This window comes from Anguilla anguilla, chromosome 13, assembly GCF_013347855.1.
Source record: "Anguilla anguilla isolate fAngAng1 chromosome 13, fAngAng1.pri, whole genome shotgun sequence".
Taxonomy (NCBI): domain Eukaryota; kingdom Metazoa; phylum Chordata; class Actinopteri; order Anguilliformes; family Anguillidae; genus Anguilla; species Anguilla anguilla.
This window is the reverse complement of record NC_049213.1, coordinates 17,607,416-17,629,440: the sequence shown is the minus strand read 5'-3', so window position 1 is coordinate 17,629,440 and position 22,025 is coordinate 17,607,416. Positions and strand designations below refer to the sequence as shown.

At 47.8% G+C, this 22,025-nt stretch overlaps 2 protein-coding genes across 5 annotated transcripts in view; one reads left to right on the top strand and one right to left on the bottom strand.

Moving 5' to 3' along the window:
• The window catches only part of megf6b (multiple EGF-like-domains 6b), a 37,480-nt gene extending 29,807 nt beyond the window's left edge, over positions 1–7,673 (top strand). Inside the window, 19 exon segments of the mRNA XM_035387325.1 lie at positions 235–363; positions 675–806; positions 1,151–1,279; positions 1,436–1,564; positions 1,836–1,964; positions 2,334–2,462; positions 3,122–3,250; positions 3,363–3,491; positions 3,670–3,798; positions 4,124–4,255; positions 4,490–4,618; positions 5,094–5,222; positions 5,484–5,539; positions 5,541–5,613; positions 5,741–5,869; positions 6,050–6,178; positions 6,302–6,430; positions 6,642–6,770; positions 7,032–7,673. Coding sequence (XP_035243216.1) covers positions 235–363; positions 675–806; positions 1,151–1,279; positions 1,436–1,564; positions 1,836–1,964; positions 2,334–2,462; positions 3,122–3,250; positions 3,363–3,491; positions 3,670–3,798; positions 4,124–4,255; positions 4,490–4,618; positions 5,094–5,222; positions 5,484–5,539; positions 5,541–5,613; positions 5,741–5,869; positions 6,050–6,178; positions 6,302–6,430; positions 6,642–6,770; positions 7,032–7,099 — 2,267 coding nt within the window. The 3' untranslated portion in view covers positions 7,100–7,673.
• Positions 7,674–11,576: 3,903 nt separating this feature from the next.
• The window catches only part of kcnab2a (potassium voltage-gated channel, shaker-related subfamily, beta member 2 a), a 66,356-nt gene continuing 55,907 nt past the window's right edge, over positions 11,577–22,025 (bottom strand). For all 4 annotated transcript variants that reach the window (XM_035388101.1, XM_035388103.1, XM_035388102.1 and 1 more), the window contains 6 exons: positions 21,260–21,345; positions 20,640–20,760; positions 20,462–20,556; positions 18,188–18,308; positions 17,306–17,394; positions 11,577–16,059 (listed from right to left, as the gene is read on the bottom strand). In XM_035388101.1, coding sequence (XP_035243992.1) covers positions 15,970–16,059; positions 17,306–17,394; positions 18,188–18,308; positions 20,462–20,556; positions 20,640–20,760; positions 21,260–21,345 — 602 coding nt within the window. In that variant the 3' untranslated portion in view covers positions 11,577–15,969. The remainder of the gene's footprint in view (positions 16,060–17,305; positions 17,395–18,187; positions 18,309–20,461; positions 20,557–20,639; positions 20,761–21,259; positions 21,346–22,025) is intronic.

Sequence of the window (22,025 nt, the reverse complement as noted above, 5' to 3'; positions counted from 1 at the left end):
TCTATCTGCCTGCCACGCATGCTATGTGCTCATGTTCACATTGATGTCAATGCGAATGTGCAGGCTAACTGTGTGAATGTGTGTAGTTTTTGTGTTTGTGGATATGAAGAGTGACTGAGCTGAATACCTGTGTGTAGTGTGTGACTGTGTTGTGCACATGCGTTTGCATGTTTGTAATTGGGAGCTGTGCTATATGTCTGTGTGTGCTGTCTCTCTCTCTGTACCCCTGTGTAGTGTGCCCGGCCGGGCGGTTTGGCCTGGGATGCCAGCTGAGGTGTGTTTGCGAGGGCAGCGGGCGGTGCCATCCTGTCAGCGGGCGCTGTACCTGTGGCCCTGGCTGGACCGGGCACAACTGCAGGAGAGGTGGGCGGTGCCGCAAGTTAACCCTTTCCATGCCGAATAGCGGGAAGTCAGCATGCATTAACCCAGCAGTCAAACCAACCTGTAGCCTTCTTTTTTCAAACGGCTGAGCTTAAACAGGGTTTGATTAGTACTTGGATACGAGTTTAATTGTATTAAAAAATGTAATTGTATTACGAATGTGCACTGCTTTCTCAGTCGACCCGCTTGCTTAAACACACTTTTTAAATGTTCTGTACTGCATAGTACTGTATAGTATCAGAAGGAGAGTTATGTCTCATCCTGTAACGCATGTGCTGTCGTTTCCACGGTAGCGTGTGACGCCGGTCGCTGGGGGCTGGGCTGCGCCAGCGCCTGTGACTGCAGGACCGGTGACGGGGGTTGTGACGCAGTGACGGGACAGTGCCTCTGTGAGCCCGGCTTCAGCGGGACCCGCTGCCATCAGAGTACGTGTGGCCGACTGCCTCTCCTACCTCACACCCTGCAGAGCATGCAGGAAGTATCTCAGGACTGCAATATGGCGATACCATGTGACCAATTTCACCCGTGATATCTATTCATATAAATTCATTCCTGCGCATGGATGGTCTCGGGTCGAATCCTGATAGTGCCACAGTGACAGTGATTTGGAGGAGAACTGTGGATATCTATGCTCTCCCGAATCCGCAGTGGGGTTCGCAGCATGATTACATGGCTGCGGTTGCAGGTGATTGGGCATTCCAAATTATGGAATTATCCTCATCTTCTCTCCTATATGTAACCCCCCACCCCCCCCCCCGCGCTGCCACAGAGTGCCCGCCGGGCTCCTTCGGATCGGGCTGTCGGCACAGATGTCAGTGTGACAACCAGGCAGCCTGTGACCATGTGAGCGGCGCCTGCACCTGTCTGGCAGGCTGGACCGGAACTTTCTGTGAGAAACGTAAGACCTCATCATTGACCCTATCAGAACAGATCCTATAGTAACACTCCCTATATTAACACTGACCCTGCAGTAACTAACTCAACACTAACACTATCACTCCCTATATTAACACTGACCCTGCAGTAACTGTAACCCCAGCCCTGTGTCCTACAGCCTGTCCGCAGGGCTTTTTTGGCCTGGAGTGCCGGGAGAAGTGTTTGTGTCTGAACGGAGGGCGCTGTGATCACCTGACAGGGGCGTGTCTCTGCCCCGCTGGCTGGGTCGGCCCACAATGCAACCTGAGTGAGTCAAACACACTGAGCAGTCAGCCCCAAACCGCACAAAGTACTCATTAAATACTGTAAACTGCAGATTGACTAAGTGATGCTCTCTAAAAAATAGAAACAAAACCAGGGGGACAGTGTATTATTGCTTTCAGAGAAAAATGGCAACACTGAAATTGCCATATTAGGTGATTCTAGCTCAAAACTACTAAATTCACAAAGCCCATTCACCTCACTGATAGTGTCTGTAACAGTGCAAATTCTGTCTCTGTTGCCATGCTATTATACAGCATGCCCGACTGGTTACTATGGTGACGGCTGTAACCAGACCTGCACTTGCCACAACAATGCCAGCTGTCACCCGGTGAGCGGGCGGTGCCAGTGTGTACCCGGCTGGACTGGATCAGGCTGCCAACAAGGTGACCGAACTGCTGCCTGGGCACAAATAATAAGTAATGGCACGTGTGTACTGTGCATGATGCCTGTCATTCAGTGCTCTGAAATGTCACACTACAGGTACCAATTAACCAATTGAGCCTGCAGTTTTACAGTTTAATATCGCAGCTCTTTGGACAGGGATTAGCTCATAACTTGACAATACAACACCATAGGAGGTCATTCTGGTTCAGGTCTGTGAATGTGCACTGAAATAACAGATTTACAGTGCAGCTGCGGAGCCGTTGATCAGGGTCATGTCCATAACTACACCATAATAATACGTGCTATCAGTCAGTGTCCCTCCTGTAAATGAACAACACAATGCAGCTGTGTCTTGCCTGGATTCCCAGCATGCTCGGTGGGGTTTTATGGGTCGGACTGCAGCCAGCGCTGTTCGTGCCAGAACGGGGGCGCGTGTGACCGGGCGAGCGGGCGCTGTGCCTGTCCTGACGGGTGGACCGGGGCGGGCTGTGAGCTGGGTGAGTGACCCCGCCCCTCCACGTTAATTTGGCTTCCTCAAGACTCACTACTTTATGTAGGCTACGTTGATAGACAGCACTGTACAGCCCAGCACACAGCCTAATGACCAAGTCAAACTTCATTTGAGTTAGTGCTCTCACAGCATAAATATAAATGCACTGTGGAATGGAGTGAACCCTCCGTTCCTGCTGGGACAATTTTAAAATTAAAATAAAAAATAAAAAGGGTTCGCATTTTAACTATCTGCTTATGGTAGTGGTTGTTTGGCGCGAGTAGCCTACGGCGCTTTTATAAATGTGGTGCGCACCATTATCTTGTTTTTAGTTATTTTTTGGCCTGAGAAGTGAAATTGTCTCACCCCATTTGCAAATCTTGAAATGCGTCAAACTTAAATCTCATCCCATTCAATTGCCGATATTTTTGTCTTATTTAGCCAAAAAGAAATAGAAATGTTATTTTAATTGTAAATATAAGACTAAAGTTCTGCTTAAGTTTGACTTATTTTTTGGGTTTTGCTGTGTGTATATTTATATTTTTGTATCGGATATGGTGCCGTCATCACCTGTGCTGTTGAGGGGTTCGTTAGTAATCCTGCTCATAACACGGTTTGAAATCAATGTCTTTTTAAAGCGCCCCTCCCTGTCATCGCTCCCTCCAGAGTGTGCTGAGGGCCAGTTTGGGCCGGGCTGTAAGCGGAGCTGCGCGTGTGAGAACGGGGGGCAGTGTGACCGGCGGAGCGGCCGCTGCTCCTGCCGTCCCGGCTGGGTCGGGGGCCGCTGCCAGGCAGGTGAGAGGCGACCGGCTCCGAGCGCGATGTCCCCCGTTGCGACCGCGTGGAGCGTTTACCCACAGCCCCTCCTCTGTTTGGTGTTTTCCGGTGCCCTGTCGGCGCGGGACAGCGTGCGAGGCGGGGAGGTTCGGCGCGGGGTGCGGAGAACGCTGCCAGTGCGACCGCGGCGCCCTCTGTCACCACGTCACCGGAGCCTGCGTGTGTCCTCCCGGCTGGAGGGGAGCGGCGTGCGACAGAGGTCAGTCCAGCCGGTACACCCCTCTTTAACCTCTTTATCCCTCTCCTCTCAAGGAGGATGTCTTCATGTCCTTTCCCCCCTCTTTCTTTCTCCCCCTTACCCCCTTGTAGAACATGATTTGTCGCCCCCTGCTGGTATAAGGCTCTGTGTGCAGCCTCTCACTCGCTGTGTGTTTCAGCCTGTCTGCCCGGCACGTTCGGGGAGGGCTGTGCGCAGCGCTGCTCTTGTCCCCAGGGCACTTCCTGTCACCACGTGTCTGGAGAGTGTGGCTGTCCCCCGGGGTTCACGGGCAGCGGCTGTGAGCAAAGTGAGTCTCTCACCTACACCTCAGCTATGTCTGTGCACACTAGCCAGAGTGGGCGGGGCTTATCCGTGAGCAAAGTAGCGGAGGCCCTCCATCCAGTTCTGCCTGCTCCAGATGCAAACACACATTTTCTATAGAGCAGAAATGCCTGTGAACTGGATTCAATCAACATTTGTCATAAATTATGACTAATACATGCTTTGCAAATTCATTAGTCTACTTTTTCCTTTACAAGCAGAATTTAGGTGAGTTACTTTTGTTGATCAGTCGAATATCGATTGTGTGCTGCGTGTTGTGTTTGTTCCATGCGTTTCGCATGCCTTCGCAGCTTGTCTGCCTGGCACCTATGGACTCAACTGTAACCAGGTCTGCCAGTGCTCAGAAGCTAACCAGCGCTGCCACCCGGTGACGGGGCTCTGCTACTGCGCCCCTGGCTACCATGGGCCCGACTGCCGACTCGGTCAGTCTCTGCAACAGCACCCTAGATTTGCACACTTACAGAAGGAAAATGAATACTGAAATAAGTCATTCATAAATTTGCATGAAAACCCCATAATACACTAAGCACCGTGAACCCAAATCCTTGAAATAATATCATCAGTTTTATTACATCTAGTTTCTGCAAGTTCTATAATGATGATTAATACTAGAGACCAGTTCCCCACAATTCCTTTCTGCGTGTTTGGGCGTGTAGAATGTGAGGAGGGCCTTTACGGGCCAAACTGTGAGCGTCAGTGCCAGTGTCTGAATGGGGCAGTGTGCCAGCGTACCACAGGAGCCTGCAAGTGCCCACCTGGGTACATAGGAGCCCACTGCAACACCAGTGAGTACACCTAGCGGGCACAGGATCTGTACCTACTGCACAGCTTCACTGCTCCTGCCCTGCAGTTCCATTACACCCAGCTCTGTATCTAATCCATAACTGCACTGCGCCTAAAGTACACTTACAGTACACTTTGCACTATAATTGCAGTACAAGTGTAGCAGCTATAGCTTGGCTATATAGTTAGCTAGTAAGTACAGTGAGGTTCAGTAATGATGCTGCCCTTGGCTAGGGGGGATCTCGCCCTTTAGTTGACTGCTAACGTGTTCATCATTGGTTCAAATCTCACCTCAGGCAAGTACTTCCCACTCATTACACACAAAACCCTGTAATACCTGAGCTTCGGTGAGTTTGATTGGGTTGGTCTCTGTACTGCCAGTCCATTTGATAGGCTGTCCTATGTACCATCAGTCAGCTGTATTGGCCTGGGCTCTACAGAATTGCTAAGTTTCACTGGGCTGTGCCGTCTTCCCAGCATGCCCGGCTGGCCGCTACGGACAGGACTGTGCCCGGGTGGCGCTTTGCGCTAGGGGGGCGAGGAACGACCACGTCACTGGCAGGTGTGTGTGCGGCCCTGGACGCAGAGGAGAGCACTGTGAACAAGGTGCGTGTGAACGAGTGCGCGTCTGTCTGAGCACCTTACTGCCAAAAAGCAATGTGTGTATTTGCATGGGTGAATGAGCATTATAGGTCTAAGAGCACCGTGTGTGCGTACACACATCTGTGTTTCAGAGAGATAGCAGTACAGTGTTTTGTTTGTGTGTGTGTGTGTGTGTGTGTGTGTGTGTGCATGTGTGTCTACGTGTGTGTGTGTGTGTGTGTGTGTGTCTACGTGTGTGTGTGTGTGTGTGTGTGCTTGTTGCAGGCTGTGCTGCGGGCTGGTTCGGACAGGACTGCGCTGAGCGCTGTAACTGCAGTAATGGGGGGGGCGTGTGACTCCGTCTCTGGGGTCTGCATCTGCGGTCTGGGCTGGACTGGACCTCACTGTGAGAGCAGTAAGTAAATGCGACCGAGTGAACAAATGACATCAGTGACTCCTATCCTTTTAGAAGGACAGTGAAGGACAGTGTGGCCCCTATGCATCGTGCAGTGCTGTTTCTCTGTCTCTCCACTGTGAGCTAGCGTGCCCCCCAGGGCGATACGGACCAGACTGTCAGCACCAGTGTGACTGTCAGAACAACGCGACATGCGACAGAACGACGGGGGCGTGCCAGTGCGGCTCGGGCTACTACGGACATCGCTGTGAACACGGTGAGGCATTTGCACACACACAACAGCACAATGAGGACACACACACACGCACACACAACAGCATGCCACGACTAACAGCACATAGAGATACACACACACATACCTACCTGGTGGTACTTCATTAAGAGCCCTATTGACCCCCCCCCCCTCCCCCCCTCCCCCCCTCCCCCCCTCCCCCAGCGTGCCCCCCTGGTTTTTTCGGCTCTGGCTGCCAGCTGCACTGTGACTGCAGGAGTGGGGTCCCCTGCCACCCAAGTTCAGGCCACTGCATCTGCCCTGCAGGATACCAGGGTCCTCGCTGTGAGAGAGGTGAGCAAACAGGGTGAAGACTGTTGTTGTATCTTAGTCTTGTCAGGGTGTAATAAACTTGTATGTTTTTCATCTATCCTTCTGTTTTGCTTGCCCTCTCCCTCCCTCCATATTCCCTCTCAGGGTGTGAAAAGGGCCAGTTTGGGGAGGGCTGTGCCAGGTCATGTGACTGTGATGGAGATGCCCCATGTGACCCTTTGAGTGGCAGGTGCCTGTGTCCCCCAGGGAAGACTGGAGCCAGGTGTGATATAGGTAAGGGGAGGGCAAGCATATCCCAGCCAGAAATTCTAAACCAAGAGTAAACTGTGTATTCATGTGGTCTTTAGAAAATAGCAGAAAAGCGATTGGTGCTGTTCTGTACTATATAAATATGTGCATGAATGTTTCTGTGCACATAGGCAATGCATTGGTCAGGAGCACTTGCACATGTGTGTGTGTGTGTGTGTGTGTGTGTGTGTGTCAGATTGCAGGGTGAGTCAGTACGGACCCAACTGCACTTACAGCTGTGCGTGTGAGAACAGAGCGCAGTGCGACCCCCGGAACGGTCGCTGCACCTGCCTTCAGGACTGGATTGGACTCACCTGTCAGGAAGGTGAATTACCCCGCCCACGTATGACGCCCATGGCTCACTCGCCTGAGAGAACCCTGGTCGCATTCTACTAAGTCATGTTATGTTCAGTCTACACAGATCTTCATCTGAACTAGATCAGCTCAATGGAAGGGAAGCGCTATCCAGCTGATTTCCAGATCAATGAATATACACAAATGTGTCACAGATCTCACCCAGCACAATATGACCCCATAATTCATGTAAAAAGTGCTTGTTTGAGTTAAATCATTATTTTCACCACAGGGGGGCCCCCACGCCAGCCTGAGGGAAGTAGGAGGTCGGACAGATCGCATCGAGGCAACACTGTGTAGCGCACCCTGCTGGCCAGCCATAATTGACCTCTCTGGCCTTTCACTCTTACAGGGGCACAGATTATAGGCTGAACTGAGCCAGAGAGCTGAATTACGTTAAACAGACATTTTTTAAATACAGAAGTCAGACTGCACTCTGGAAACCTGACGCTGGACTGAAGTTGTTGTCAGGCAGTGTGTGTGGGAACAAGGCAGCCTCTACAGACCTGGGAAGATCTTTTGCATCTCAGTGAGAAGACCCAAGGCATAATCTGTGACATACATACCGTTTAGCTACAGTTCCAATGCGCACACACCCACACACGCACAGGTAGACAAAAATACAGTGAGCTCCGTAATGTTTGGGACAAAGAGTTTTTTTTACTTTCTTCATTTGGCTCTGAACACCACAATTTGTGATATGTAGTTTATTAACAATTCACATGTGGTTTAAGAGCACATTCTCAGATTTTATTAAAGGGAATCTTCACCATGTAGAAATTACCACACTTTTTATACATAGTCCCCCCATTTTAGGGCACCATAATGTTTGAGACAAATGGCTTCACAGGTGTGTCTGATAAGTCAAGTGTGGTCAATTGCATCCTTAGTGCAGGGATACCCTTAAATAAAAGCTGAGGATGTGCACTTTAACCACAAGGAATGTAAATAGTTTGATTACAAATCTAAAATTGTGGAGTACAGAGCTAAATCAAGAAATAAATATGTCTCTGTTCCAGATATTATGGAGCTCACTGTATATGCACTCACCATCCCCTTGGTGGTGGAGATTAAGTGACAGTCATGGGTCCAGTGGCCAGGTCCCCAGTATTATTTTGTGGATCATGAGACACCATTCCCTGCTGGCAGGGGTCAAGGGTCAGAGTTCAGGGGAAAATGAGAATGAATAGCGCCTTTTATTGCAGATTTCTCTTGGACTGTGTGGATGTTTACAGCATAATGAAGAGTGTGTGCAAGAGGAAATGGGTTTAAAGAAGAACATTTCAAAGGAGTGAAATATTCAGTGTATTGTTTTGGTGGAAAACCCATTGTATACCTCTCTCTTACTGCAATTCTCTGGCACTATTTCAATCATACTTGATCACCATTCTGATATCAGTGACTGCAGTACAGATTTATAATTTGCAGAATATTTCCTCATTGGCATCTTAATTGAAGTATGGATTAGTATAGTATTCAGTATATTTATTAATGTACATACTGTATGTATGTATGTATGAACGCTTAGAAAATCACTGGTATTGCATACGCATCAATTCTGAAATCAATTCAGGCCAAGAATAATGGATATAATACAGAAGAACAGGATACCTCAGTCAGTCATTTGCGGTCTGTGGTCAGTGCATGTTACACAGTTTAGTCAGATGTGCTTCACTGGTCGTATGCCCCAAACTGCCAAACCATTAAATGACATACAGCACAGCCTGTCTCATACCAACTCCCTGTGCTTTGCCTCCATCCCTTTTCCTCTGGCTCCAATGAAAAGCATGCCTCATGAGGAACAAGTTACTTGTGGTGCTGAATAGTATGTGTTAGGGACTGCAGTTGCAACCTTTGCTATACAGGCTTGTATTCAACTGACATTAAGCTTGTGTTCAATTAACACTGTCCTCAAATTTGATTCAAAATCAAATGCAAGTGTTAGTCATTAACTTGCCAAGCAGTGCATGGGGTAAAAAAAAAAACCTTTAGTTATGGGTCACAGTTGAGAGGAAATTCTCATTGAATCCAGTGTGTGTCTAGATTCAATCAGCTAGAAATCCGCTTAGAAAAAGAAACAAGTACAGTAATAGAATGCATCAGACATACCCCAGTTGTAATTTGAGTTAATTTTAATGAACAAAAAGAATTATTTTATATCTGAAAGTTTTCATTATTGTCAAGCACTGAACTGGCTCAGTTGAGCAATTAACACTTCTGGACTGTGGCCATCCAAGACCAAAGCTGGGAAGTTGCAAGTATAAAGTATTTTGTATTGACTTCAATTTGTATGCACTAATTAATTTACAGGATAATTAACTCACGCATAAACTGCTGGATTATCCTAAATCCTAATTTAAATGTTAATGTACTTTTATCAAGATCGTCAGCCTGGCGAAGTGCCAATTTTCTTCTGTTAGTGTTTAAGCTCTTGGTCAAAAAATGCTCCAATTCACCTCATACTGCATCAACCGACAATCATTTGCTTATTCATTGCGTTTCGTGTTGACAAATTTGTTTAAACATTGTCGCTGGTAAATTAAATTTGTTTTTTTGCTTCATGTTCACGTTATGCCCATTTTTATTTTGGAAAAAAATTCATATTGTAAATCAAACATTACGGTGATAAATAGGCCTTCTCAAAACAGTTTGCTGAATTAAATTTTTAAAATATTCACATGTTGAAACAGCGTCAGCTGCCATGATGGTCTCCCGTCTAATCCCAGTGTGGCCCCCCCCCCCCCCGCTAACACATGCAGGTATGTGAGAGACTCGGAGTGTCGACCCTGCTCCAGGGTGTGCGCGTGTACCTGTCCTGACTTGGTCCAGGATCTTGGTGGCTGCGGTGGCCTGCGCGTTACACGCATGAGCCCTTTTCTCAGCGGCCTGCTGCTGCGCCTGCAGGTCCCGCATCAGGGCGTGGCGCTCCATCTCCCGCCGCTGCCGGCCCTCACGCAGCTGCTCAGTGTCCTGCTGGATCTGAGTCAGTCCAGAGCAGCCCACCTGATACCTGACACACTCAAACACACTCACCTACAGCCAGACACCTTACACACTCACTCAAAAACACACTCACCTACAGCCAGACACCTTGCACACTCACTCAAAAACACACTCATCTACAGCCAGACACCTTACACACTCACTCAAAAACACACTCACCTACAGCCAGACACCTTACACACTCACTCAAAAACACACTCACCTACAGCCAGACACCTTACACACTCACTCAAAAACACACTCACCTACAGCCAGACACCTTACACACTCACACTCAAACACACTCACCTACAGCCAGACACCTTACACACTCACTCAAAAACACACTCACCTACAGCCAGACACCTTACACACTCACTCAAAAACACACTCACCTACAGCCAGACACCTTACACACTCACACTCAAACACACTCACCTACAGCCAGACACCTTACACACTCTCTCAAAAACACACTCACCTACAGCCAGACACCTTACACACTCACTCAAAAATACACTCACCTACAGCCAGACACCTTACACACTCACACTCAAAAACACACTCACCTACAGCCAGACACCTTACACACTCACTCAAAAATACACTCACCTATAGCCAGACGCCTTACACACACACACTCAAAAGCATGGGATACCTTATATAGCAAACTCATCCCAGTGAATACTCTAGACAGCAAGCTCACATATATTGGTTAAACTTCTCACTGTTTTAGGTAAGTTCACAGCAGAATTCCACTTAACATAAACCCAACACCAAAAACTGATATAATCCAGATAACAAGCATAAATTGTCCCAGTTTTGGCCATATGTAAGCGGTTGGCAGTAAGGTTGCTAATGTGTTATGTAAATGACTACATTTATGTAAATGTAGCTTTTTAATTGTGTATGCCAATTAAAATTCGTAACGATGGTTGCTGTTGCTTCAATGGCATGCTGATATTTTGTACAATATTTACAGCATGTAATTAAAATCTGCAGCAGTGTAGCATAATTCCTGCAGCTGTAAGGTAGTACATTTGAATACCAGGTAGGGCACTGCCCTTGTTCCTGGGCAAGGTGCTGAACCTGAATTCCTTCAGTAAATACCCTGCTGTATAACTGGATTGCATCTTACAATAACGCACACTGTATAAGTATTCTGAATAAGAGCTTCTGTGAAACATTTAACATGAAGTTTAAGCAGATAAAACCATCTTATTTCAAACCCATTGACAAATACTACACTGTACCTTCGGTCAACATTGGACCAAGAATAGTTAGGTCAAAATAAGCTGTTGCCAACCTTGGCCAAACAACTAAATCGCATTGGCCTGAGTCCAAAAGGCAAAGTATGGCCAAAGGACCCAACCTATGCATGCTATCTGGGCCTGCACTGTGCTATGCAACCCCGTCAGGTAAGACCAAGGGGGTAATTTAGCAACATTACTGAGACAGTGACAGCAAACATTCAAACAGAAGCAGGTTAGCACACTGCTGAACAGAGCGGCCTGCAAACATAACTGAGACAAGCTAACGGTTTATTATGTCAGGTAGTCATGATTAAAATATTGACTAAAAGTGACTGAAAGTCCGTATTTTAAGGACAGCTAATTTCATAATAACAAAATAATTACAAAAGCAGAAAAGCACCCCTTCGAGCCCCCTCCCCCCGCCAAAAAAAGAGTTACTTACATTCTCAGAAATTAAGGATTAAAACAAACCAACTTCAAACCCGTTGGCTATCACTGATTGAAGTGCGAGAGAAAGTCAAAGAACAGACCGAACACAACTGTTAATTGTCACTTCTTCATAACTTTAATTTTCATGTCATAAATACAGAAGCTGTACATATGTCGTATGCTCAGATTCAAGCAGAATGCAGTTAAGCAGTGCCTGCCAATGGAAATAAAAGTCTTAAAGTCTTAAAAATTAAACGGGCAGAAGTGATCACAGCCGTTATTATATACAAAGATCAAACTATGTACATTCAGAAGCTGTTGTGACACTCCATCAGGTACCTAGAAAGAGTGAAATGTGTATCCAGCAGTGCTAAGCATTTTAAGAGAAGAATTAGTCTGAAGGCATGTACAATACAGATCATTTCCTTTAGTCATCATCACCTTATTACAAACAGAATAAAATGCAGCATGTTACCAAAATAAAACTATAAAAACTCTATTGCCTACGATTTTGCTCGTCTACAGCCAAGGTCTGATTGGTTCATTTATTGGCCTCACACAACGCAGAACGTCCAGTCCCCGTGCAAGCCAAGTCACAGTGCGAAAACACCTCAGACCAGTACCAGTCACAGCCGTTAGCTACCGACCGTGAGAGAGTAGATGCCTTTTAATGCCAAGGTCACATTTAACACTATGCACTCAGCCAACCGAAAACCCCGCGATGAAAGAAGTCATTTGGGGGGGTGTATTCATCCGCATTAAAGCAAAGACAAACTGAACATGCTGACAGGGGGAGCGGGGGAGCGGCAGCCATTTTCTGTTTTTAACTCAAGGGTTCAGCCGCAGCTGCCTGACTGCAATGTGGGACTGTGCTGTGAGGTGCACGTCAGTGCTCAGACTGAACACATCCAGCACTCAACACACACCCCTTCAGACATTTCTGCACACTGACAAGAGGCCCTCAAAAATATATATGTAAAAACAGAGGGGAAACAGAGGAGGACTGAGATTCAGGCGGAAAACGCAAAGACCCGTGCGGCTTCTCAGCGAAACGCTTCAACACGGCTGAAAAGCTTTAAACGTCTGACCCATGTGCCGGACTCCTTCTGGTAAGCTCCACCAAAGTGTCAACAGAACCGAGCACAATGGCCTGCTATGGAGTCATGCGCACGCACACACACGTACATCACATTTATATGCACACACAGGAAACACACACACGTGCACACATGCATGTGTGTACCAAGCACTGGGATGGGACACTGGGATTTATGCACCCATCTCGGGCAGGTATAGTGTTAGCCGAGCACACCAGCTACAGGTCACACCTTCAGCTTCCCTGCCTGCTGACCCGCGCCAATGTGCTGTAAGGACTATTCAAACACAGGGAGGGGGACGGGACTCACACTGCACACATACAGTCTAAGGTCACATGCAAACATGGAGGGGGAAGAACAATAACATGACAGAAACAACACATATTATGGATCTCTGCGCATTGTGTGACTGTTCTGTACTGTTATATTCTCACAGTGCAGCACAAAGTACAGAAACTGAAAGTGCTTATTGTGATGGAATCCTCATGCATAGACTGATGGTGGAAACACCCGGTTAAATCTTCACGAAAAGGCGTTGGCCTCAAAAGTTATTTCGGCAAACATGCGGCAGATTATCACAATTTTTTTAAGAAAACTTTTTAATTTTTTTAAACGGAAGGTTGGTTTTTGTTTTTGTGTTTGTTTTAAACTGACGTTTAAATATGTACAGAGTAAAGAGCTTCCAGGTGGACATGCAGCTGGGATGCATTTAACGGCGCTGTTCTCTTTGGCCAGTAGGGGGAGCCAGAGGCCACAGACAAATTCAACTGGGGTTTGGATCAGTTGTGCAGATTTGTTAATACAGGTATTCAGCATTCAGTACCACAGGGTAGACTTTTACACCTTGGCTGTTGTACTGCACTACCCACAGTGGCCACATGGGGGAACCAGAGACCAGACAGGGAACAATATTACTGAACATGGGCACAGCAGCTACTGGATAGAATGTGAGACATGCAATCTCTCTATCTCTCCCACTCCATTTCATCTCCTACCTCCCTGCCCACATGACGAGAACAACATGGTGCTTTAAGTGTCTGACATGAATACTGACAAACTTTCAACACCCTCCCCCCCCCCACCTTCCTTCTGATATGATCAAATACAAATATGATGGAAGAAAAAAAGACCTCAATAACATAACTAGATTATGCTAATTTCCTATATTCTCCTACAGCTAATAAATGCAGCCTAACATCATTGGTCAAAACAGTTCAGTACAATAATACTCTCATAACCATGAGGCCAGAGCCATGTTAAATATCTTTCAACTGAATCTGCATTACTCTAGGAAGAAAGAACTGTAAGCAACATTATCATTCAACCGGACTAAACTGAACTAAGGTCAAAGTTCGGACAGTCACACTTTTTCATTAAGGCCTGTTAAATCAGTGCAATATTCTTATATGAAATGGAAAATGCAGGAATGCTGAAGTGAATACTCATGGAACACTGAAGTCTTGTGTTTTATCAGTTTGAATCTATTTTGCTGAAGAGTTAGTTTGTGTATTTAAACCCGCCCATCCACTATCAAGTTTTTACATCCCAGCTCATTTCTGAAATCCGGAAACCGTACAAAGGTATGTCTGCCTGGATGAATGCAAACCGGCATGTCTGTGAGTGTGAGTGTGTGTATTCTGGCATTTATGCGATACAGCGTGTGTGTGTGAGAGAATTCTTGCATTTATGCGATATAGCATGTGTGTGTGTGAGTGCACGTGTATACCTGTATATATCTGATATAGAATGTGTGCTGCAATTGTGCGTATTCCTGTATTTATGTGATGTACGACTTGTTTGACCCCCCCTTGAAGAACACACACACACACTTCCTTTGGTTAAATGGCTGGATGATGAGCAAGATCCATGGAATGAACTGGATAAATGTGTTGCACATGTGGAGATATACATTGTCTATATACAGTACATTTACATCTCTCTCTCTGTATATACACACACCACATCATACAGTAAGACAGATGCTCCAGTCTCTAAGAGAAAAAATGAAGACAACCCTGAAGGACCTTAAAAAAATAAATGAACTTCACAGAAAGAAGAAAGAGCTGCAGTACATATTTGCATTTATATGTATATCTTGTGTACAATATCTGTGTCAATATATACACATATATAATGCACATTATAATACATATATATATATATAGAAAGGATGGATCAGATTGGACATGGTGTAAATGAATAAGCGAATGGTTCCATTCGGACGCCAGGAACACACAGATGTCGGAGTCTTTGGCTTGAGCCAGGTGACATGTCACTCTGTACGGTAGGGAAACGGCTTCCTTAAGCCACACGCGCACGCAACTATGCTCCAATCCCTGAGCTTCTGACAAGAAGTAGTGCTCCTATTGGCCAGAATGTACATGTGGTATATTCAGACTCCAACAGCGTGGCATGTTAAACACCTGGAGTCTCACCCAGTAGGCTACTTCGATGAACACTGATAAAAATTAACTAGACTCAACAGGTGAACCCATAAGAGGACCAGGTCAAACCAGGTGAACTCATAACAGAACCAGGTCCAACAGCTAAACCTGTGGCGTGCTCTGGCATAGCCAGTTAAAACCAACCCTGTGACCAAAACCTGTAAGAGGACCACGTCTATCCAGGCCAGGACCATATTTGGTAGCATGAAGAATGTTTGTGACCCATCTCAGCACTGAGTTGCGCTAACATTATCTCTGGCTTTAGCAGTCAGTGCGTCTTCAGCTCAATACATCTCAGCACAGCTCAGCGCAGACCAGTTCAATGGAAGGAAAGCTAACTTTGGTCACATGGTATTTATTTGAATTGGCGAAAGGGCCTTCAGGATGGACGCAGGCTAATGCAGGAGGCCGTTTCCCCAATTCACCGACAGACACGAGGAACCGCCATTCGAGAAAACGCCACCCACACCTTTGTGGCCGCCAACGAACCAAACCTAAACTGAGCAAGTTACAATGGTGCAAGTGCAACAGATCATATCAAACGCTCATACCGATAATACTTCTGTTTAAATGCATTCAGTATAAAAAAAACACTAAAGAAATAAAACAAGAATATTTAAACGGGCAAGCAAGCGTGTGCTTTTTTTGTTTTTTGTTTAGCTTTTCAGTATATTTTTTCTTCTCGTTTTAAAAACGAACTGCCGATTTAAGTACTCGTGCACAAGATCCCTCTACTCTCCCCCCTCCCCACCGCCTGCCCTTCACCCGGACCTCTGGGGATCCCCCCCCCACCTCTCCCTATAGCACTGAGCCTCCGCTCGCCCCATGTGCCAGTTTCTATTCGTAAAAAATAAAATAAATAAAAGCTCAAGCAAACTTTACGGCAGGCAGAAACCCCGGTAGCGACCGGCCCCGGATCCCGGTCCCTGGAGGGCCCCGCGTTAGGCCCCGCGTTAGGCCCCGCGTTAGGCCCGGTAGTCCTTTTTACTGTAGGGCTTGTTCCCCAGGATGCTGTCCACCTCGTGCACGATGGAGGACGACAGCTTGGGAAGGACCTGCGTGAGGAAGGAGAGCAGCGTTTCAGACGGGGCGGGGCGGGGGGCGTTCCCAAAGTTCCTCGCTCCGAGAGCGCGGCCGCCTGAGGGGACACGGCGAGCCGGTGCGTGACTGCGGCCCTGCGCCCATGAAACATTTAATACCTCAAATGCCAAACGCGTGATGGGGAAAACAAACAGATCATCACACAGCCCACAACTGCCCCCTCAGAGAGAGAGAGAGAGAGAGAGAGAGAGAAAGCACAAGCAAGAGAGAAAGCCAAAGCGAGAGAGTAAGAAAGATGGAGAGGGAGAACGAGCGAGCAAGAGAGGGAAAGAGAGTAAGAGAAAGAAAAGACAGAATTTAGAGAGTAAATATAGAATTTACACCAGGCCAAACACAGCGTTAGGAGCACACATTGAACTGTTGTGAGGTTAAAATCCTATTAAGTGCCAGTGTGTTGCACGTGTGTTATCTGGCAGAGCGAGCGCTTTCCCTCTCCCTGACCTCACTAGCTCACAATAAAGCACATAAGCACAGTGCCGTACACAGCCTGAGCCAGAATGGCTACACTACTTTATTTCACAGACAAATTTACTGGGACGTCCATTCAATCTTACAATGTATATCCGCATTTCTGGGATGCGGCAGACGATCTTATCCGAAGCGATTCACATTTTCAAATCCTTCGCATGCATCCATTTATACGGACGGATATTTCCGGAAGCCGTTCGGGCTCAGTAGCCTGATTCAAAGTGACGACGGCAGCGCCCCGTCCTGTGATTTTGGAGTGGCGAGCCCGGCTCTCTGTCCATTACGCCACGCGGCTGCCCCAGATGCTCAGTCTGGCGTGGGGAGGTGCTGCTCTGCGAACTGAGCCGATTTCAGCGCAGGTCTCCTAAACGCACACGAGCGCGCAGGCATGCACACACCACCTTTCCCTGGGCCTGCCTTATTTATGATGTGCGAGTTGTGCTCAAAAAGGGACTGGAGGGAACACACAGGGCATCCATATTTCAGATCTATCCTGCGAACGCACCTTTTGAACCCTGAGCATCGCTTACCTATCGCTGACTTCTGATTACTGGAGTCAGTGATTTTAGACCTTTTCACTTCTTTTGTAGTTATTATTATTATTATTATTGTCACTGGTGCAGGCAGACCACAGGCACAACAGACCACATGAACTGCACAGGTTTGCATGGTCAGGCTGGGAGTACCCGCCTGACACTCCGGTGAAAACACACACACACGCTGCGGTCTCACCTGTATGGCTCCTATGTTCTCCATCAGCTGGTCAGTGTTGGAAGCCCCCAGCAGTACAGAGCTCACCCCCTCGTTCCGCAGACACCATGCTGAGAGAGACCAGCACACAGCAGTGATGCATCCTGGGAAAGCGTTTCACAGCTCCGCCCACACCAAACACACCCTCCCTCCCTCCCACACACGCGCGCAAACACAAACACACACACAATACATTTATCTTCACAAAAAGGGTATCCTACCGCAAACGGATATACAAATTCATCAGTTCACCGGGATATCCTGTTACCCTGGACACGACACACCTGAGAGATCCACCCAGAGAAAGTGATGCATTCCCATTGACAGCAAGGAAGAGGCATGTGGATGTGGATTTCAAGGGAGTGTGTATGTGCGTGTGTGCGCATGTTTGCATAATGAGGGTGTGGCACTACCTACCTACCTGCACTAGCTCATGTACATGATGTCCTGAGCTGATGACTGGGTGTAAATCCTGTCTTTATTTCAGTGCTCAGGAGAGACTGGCGCAAAGCGCATTACAGAGCTCATCCTGAGCCTGTTCCCTGCTGCCCTCGCTCAGGGCAAAGAAAGAAAAGAAAAAAAAGACAGATGTTTGCTGTTTACCCATAATCCCCTCTGGCCTGCGTACCAGCCCGGGTACAGGGGTCAGCGGGGATTGGCTGGACTCAGCACACAGATTTAGCGAGCGGTCGCCCGGTGGCGCGTTACACAACGCTGCCTCCTACACCACACACCCTGACAGCAACAGACTGACCACAGACGGACAGACGCCGCGGCGGGCCGGACGGACAGACGCCGGACACGGGCGAGCGGGACGGACGGACAGACGGACAGGAAGAGAGAGAGCGGCAGCGCGGTGCGTACCGATGGCCAGCTGCGGCAGGGTGCAGCCCAGCCGCTCCGCGATCACCTGCAGCTCTTTCAGCTTCGCCTGCTGGCGGCGTCCCTCCTCGCTCAGAATCTTATCCTTCAACCACTGGTAGCCCTGCCGGACACACAGCACGCCCCGCTTAAAAGGCCGGCCCCGCCCACAGCCCCGCCCTCCCCCCCGGGGGGGGGGGGGGGGGGCACACCTCCGCCACCACACGCCAAAATAAACACCACTCTTCTTAATTCCCTCTTATGATCATTCATCTGTTCTTCCTTTTTCCAAGATCATTTATCTACCAACATAGGATTCACAATGATACATTTTTTAAGTATTTTCTCAATCCTGTGGTTGTCGCTTTATTTTTTTATTTTAAGATAATAAAAATATTGATCTGAGAGAAGACCAGACTGATCTGAGAAAATTTCACAGCAAAGAGTTTTTTCCTATGATGAGAGAAAATCGGAGGAAAAGCTCTCGTATTGAATTAAATCATATTTCATTATTCTGAGGGATACACCCTAACACTATTGACACTGTGTGGTGGAGAAGATGAGCCCCCCTGGCAGGCAGCGCTGGTGTGAGTGGGGCCATTTTTAAACGGGCGACTTCCCTTCACTACAGCTCAAACAGTAGAGGTGCCGTCTGTTCAGCCTCTCTCTCGCTCTCTCTCTCTCCCACTCACTTCACTATCTCACTCTCTCTCTCTCACACACTCGCTCACCCTCTCACTCCCTCTCCCTCTCTCGCATGCACACAAACATGTACACACAGAAGCCCCACAGGAAACACTATAAATTAGCCCCACGTTCACATTCTTTTTCAAAATATATATTCCTTTTCAAAATGAAACCTTCAAACATTCATCATCATTTTACACTTCTTATAATTCTAATTTTATAATGTTAAGTATAATCTCTCTATCATAGTTGAAACCTAAATTTAATTTGAATATAAAACAAGTCTTTTTTATACGTGCTATATTTGTATAATTTGAAACAATTCTCCTTGAACCAGCCCTCAAAAAGCATTTTTATGCTTGACAGAATTTCATTGTAAAAGCTCATTAGGGATGTAAAAGACAGATAAGATAACTGCAGTTTAAATCTGAACAAAATGAAAAGCTCCATCATTGTTCAGGTCACTGACTCTCGCACATTCATTTCCTTTTGGTTCTGATTAAATGTTACCCCATGTTCTCCAAACTAAGGCATAAAACTGATGATTTTTATACATGTACATATGCATTTCAAAACAAAATGACCTCACAATGACCATCAGTGTAGGAAGACAAACCAACAATGAAAGACAATAGAATCAGTGAAGGTGGATGGGGAAACAATGTGTGTGTGTATGCGTGTTTGCAAGTTTGTGTGTGTGTGTGTGACTGTGTCTGTGTGTGTGTGCAAGTTTGTGTGTGTGTGTATGTGAGTGTGTATGCGTGAGTTTGTGTGCGCACGCAAGTGTGTGTGTGTGTACACGTGTGTGTGCTTAAAGGCCCCTGAGATTTGAAGCAGCAGGCACAGCCTCAGAGGAGGGGAGACACACACACCTATGGGACACAATAACCTAGGAGACACGAAAGAGAGTTAACATGAGAAACACCAACAACAAAAGAGCAGAGGGGAAGGTTCTCAAGAGGGGGAGAGAGGTGGAGAGGGGGAGATAGAGGTGGAGGGGAGGAAGAGAGAGGTAGAGGACAGGGGAGACAGGTAGAAAGGAGACACAGGTGGAGGAAAGACAGAAGTTCAGGTGATGGTGAAGCAGGAAGAGGACAGATAGACCGACAGATGAGAGGCAGGTGAAGGAGAGGCAAAGGTAGATGGGTAGGGGACAGACACAGATAGAGAAGAGGCAGAGGTGGAGGTGGAGGCAGAGGTAGACGTGTGAGACAGGTGGAGTAGAGGCAGAGGTAGACGGGTAGGGGACAGACACAGGTGGAGGAGAGGCAGAGGTGAAGGCAGAGGTAGACGGGTAGAGTACAAACACAGATGGAGGTGAAGGCAGAGGTAGACGGGTAGGGGACAGAGACAGGTGGGTGGAGGACAGGCAGAGGCAGGGTTAGATGTGTGAGACAGGTGGGTGGAGGAGAGACAGAGGAAGGGGTCGATGTGTGAGTCAGGTGGGTGGAGGAGAGGCAGAGGCGGAGGCAGGGTTAGATGTGTGAGACAGGTGGGTGGAGGAGAGACAGAGGAAGGGGTCTATGTGTGAGTCAGGTGGATGGAGGAGAGGTGGAGGCAGAGGCGCCAGGGGTCAGGGGGCTGCAGTACCTTCAGAGAGGCGCGGGAGTAGGGCGGCACGCCGCTGTCGTATTTCCCTGAGATGATCCCGCAGGCCAGCGGGGACCACGTCATGGCACCCACACCTGAGGAGGGACGGAGCAGAGGGTCAGCCTCGCCCCCCTCCGACGCACGCGGTCCTCCGGGCCTGCAGGGGGAGCCCACTCACCTATCTTGTGGAAGAGCTCGGGCAGCTGCACCTCCACCTTCTCCCTCTGGAACATGTGGTACTCGGCCTGCTCGCAGATCGGGGGGATCTGGTTGAACTGCCGCGCCACCGAGTACGCCTCCTGCAGGGCACACAGGGAACAGTGCAATTCCCTCTCCGTTAACTTTCCCTGAGACAGCGCTGCTGGTCGACACGGCCCTACTACAGTACAGGGGATGACGTGTGCTTGGGGATTGTACTGTACGTCCAGCTTCCCTGTAGAAATACACCGTTCATCCCTAACCGTTGCCAGCTTAGCGGGATTTCACACCAGATGTAGTCCGTTTGGCGGCTACTCAAGAGTATGGACGGTTTATCGCTGATTATCAAGCCCCAAATCCCGGATAAGTGGAGCAGGATTTGCACTTGGGGCTGAACCCAGTCCTGAAGAACCTCCCCAGGCCTTCATTCCATCCCACCTCCTAACCTAATCCCCCCCAGGTCAGGCACTGCCGACGCTCCCCCCCCCCCCGCCCCGAATCTCATTTAAGGACAGACTCTTCTATACTGTGAGCTGCGTGATGGATAGAGGCGATGGAGAGAGAGAGAGAGAGAGAGAGAGAGAGCGGGGCGTGGCTCACCATGATCTCCATAGGGCTCCAGCGAGACGTCCCCCAGTACATGGCCATTCCCTGATTGATCACGTGCGTCATTGCCCGCACCGTCTCTGCCAATCAAAACGCAGATATCAAGATCAGGGGGAGGGGTGTGGATGAGAGAGAAAGTTCTTGAAAAGTTTTTCATAGAGCTTTCACATGGTTTTAAAATGGTGAAAAAATGGAAGCTTTCTGCAAGCTGAAGCTGCTCTTTTCTACACTGACCGCTGAGGGGTCAGCAACTGCTGCCCTGTTGGCCACAGGAGCTCACTGCAAAGTGCAGAGAGAGAGAGAAAGAGGCAGAGGGAAGGAGAGAGAGAGAGAGCGGACAGGCGGAGAGATTAAGAGGAGAAACAAATAGCAAACCGACTGAAAAAGACTGAAAGACGAACGTTTTACCCTCTGGCTGTGAGCTAAGAAAAACCCAACAGATGGCAGAATCTCCCAAGGTCACAGTTCCCAGAAATGTGCAAAGGCTGTTAACTTTGTAAAAAGGCACAGATCTGCTGCCAGCCTGCACCAATCCCACAATGCAATGAGGAAATGTTGAGGGGGGGGGGTACGATGAAAGGCATATTAATGGCCTTACTGGATTGAAGCATTACGAAATTAACTTAAAGGGATAGCACACTTTATTTTGTGACATTAGTTCAGTTTTAATGAATGTTTTGGATTGCTCCAGAAAGATTTTGTGCAGAATAAAGGATATTTTAGATATTTATATAAATTACTGACTTCACAAAAGGGTCAT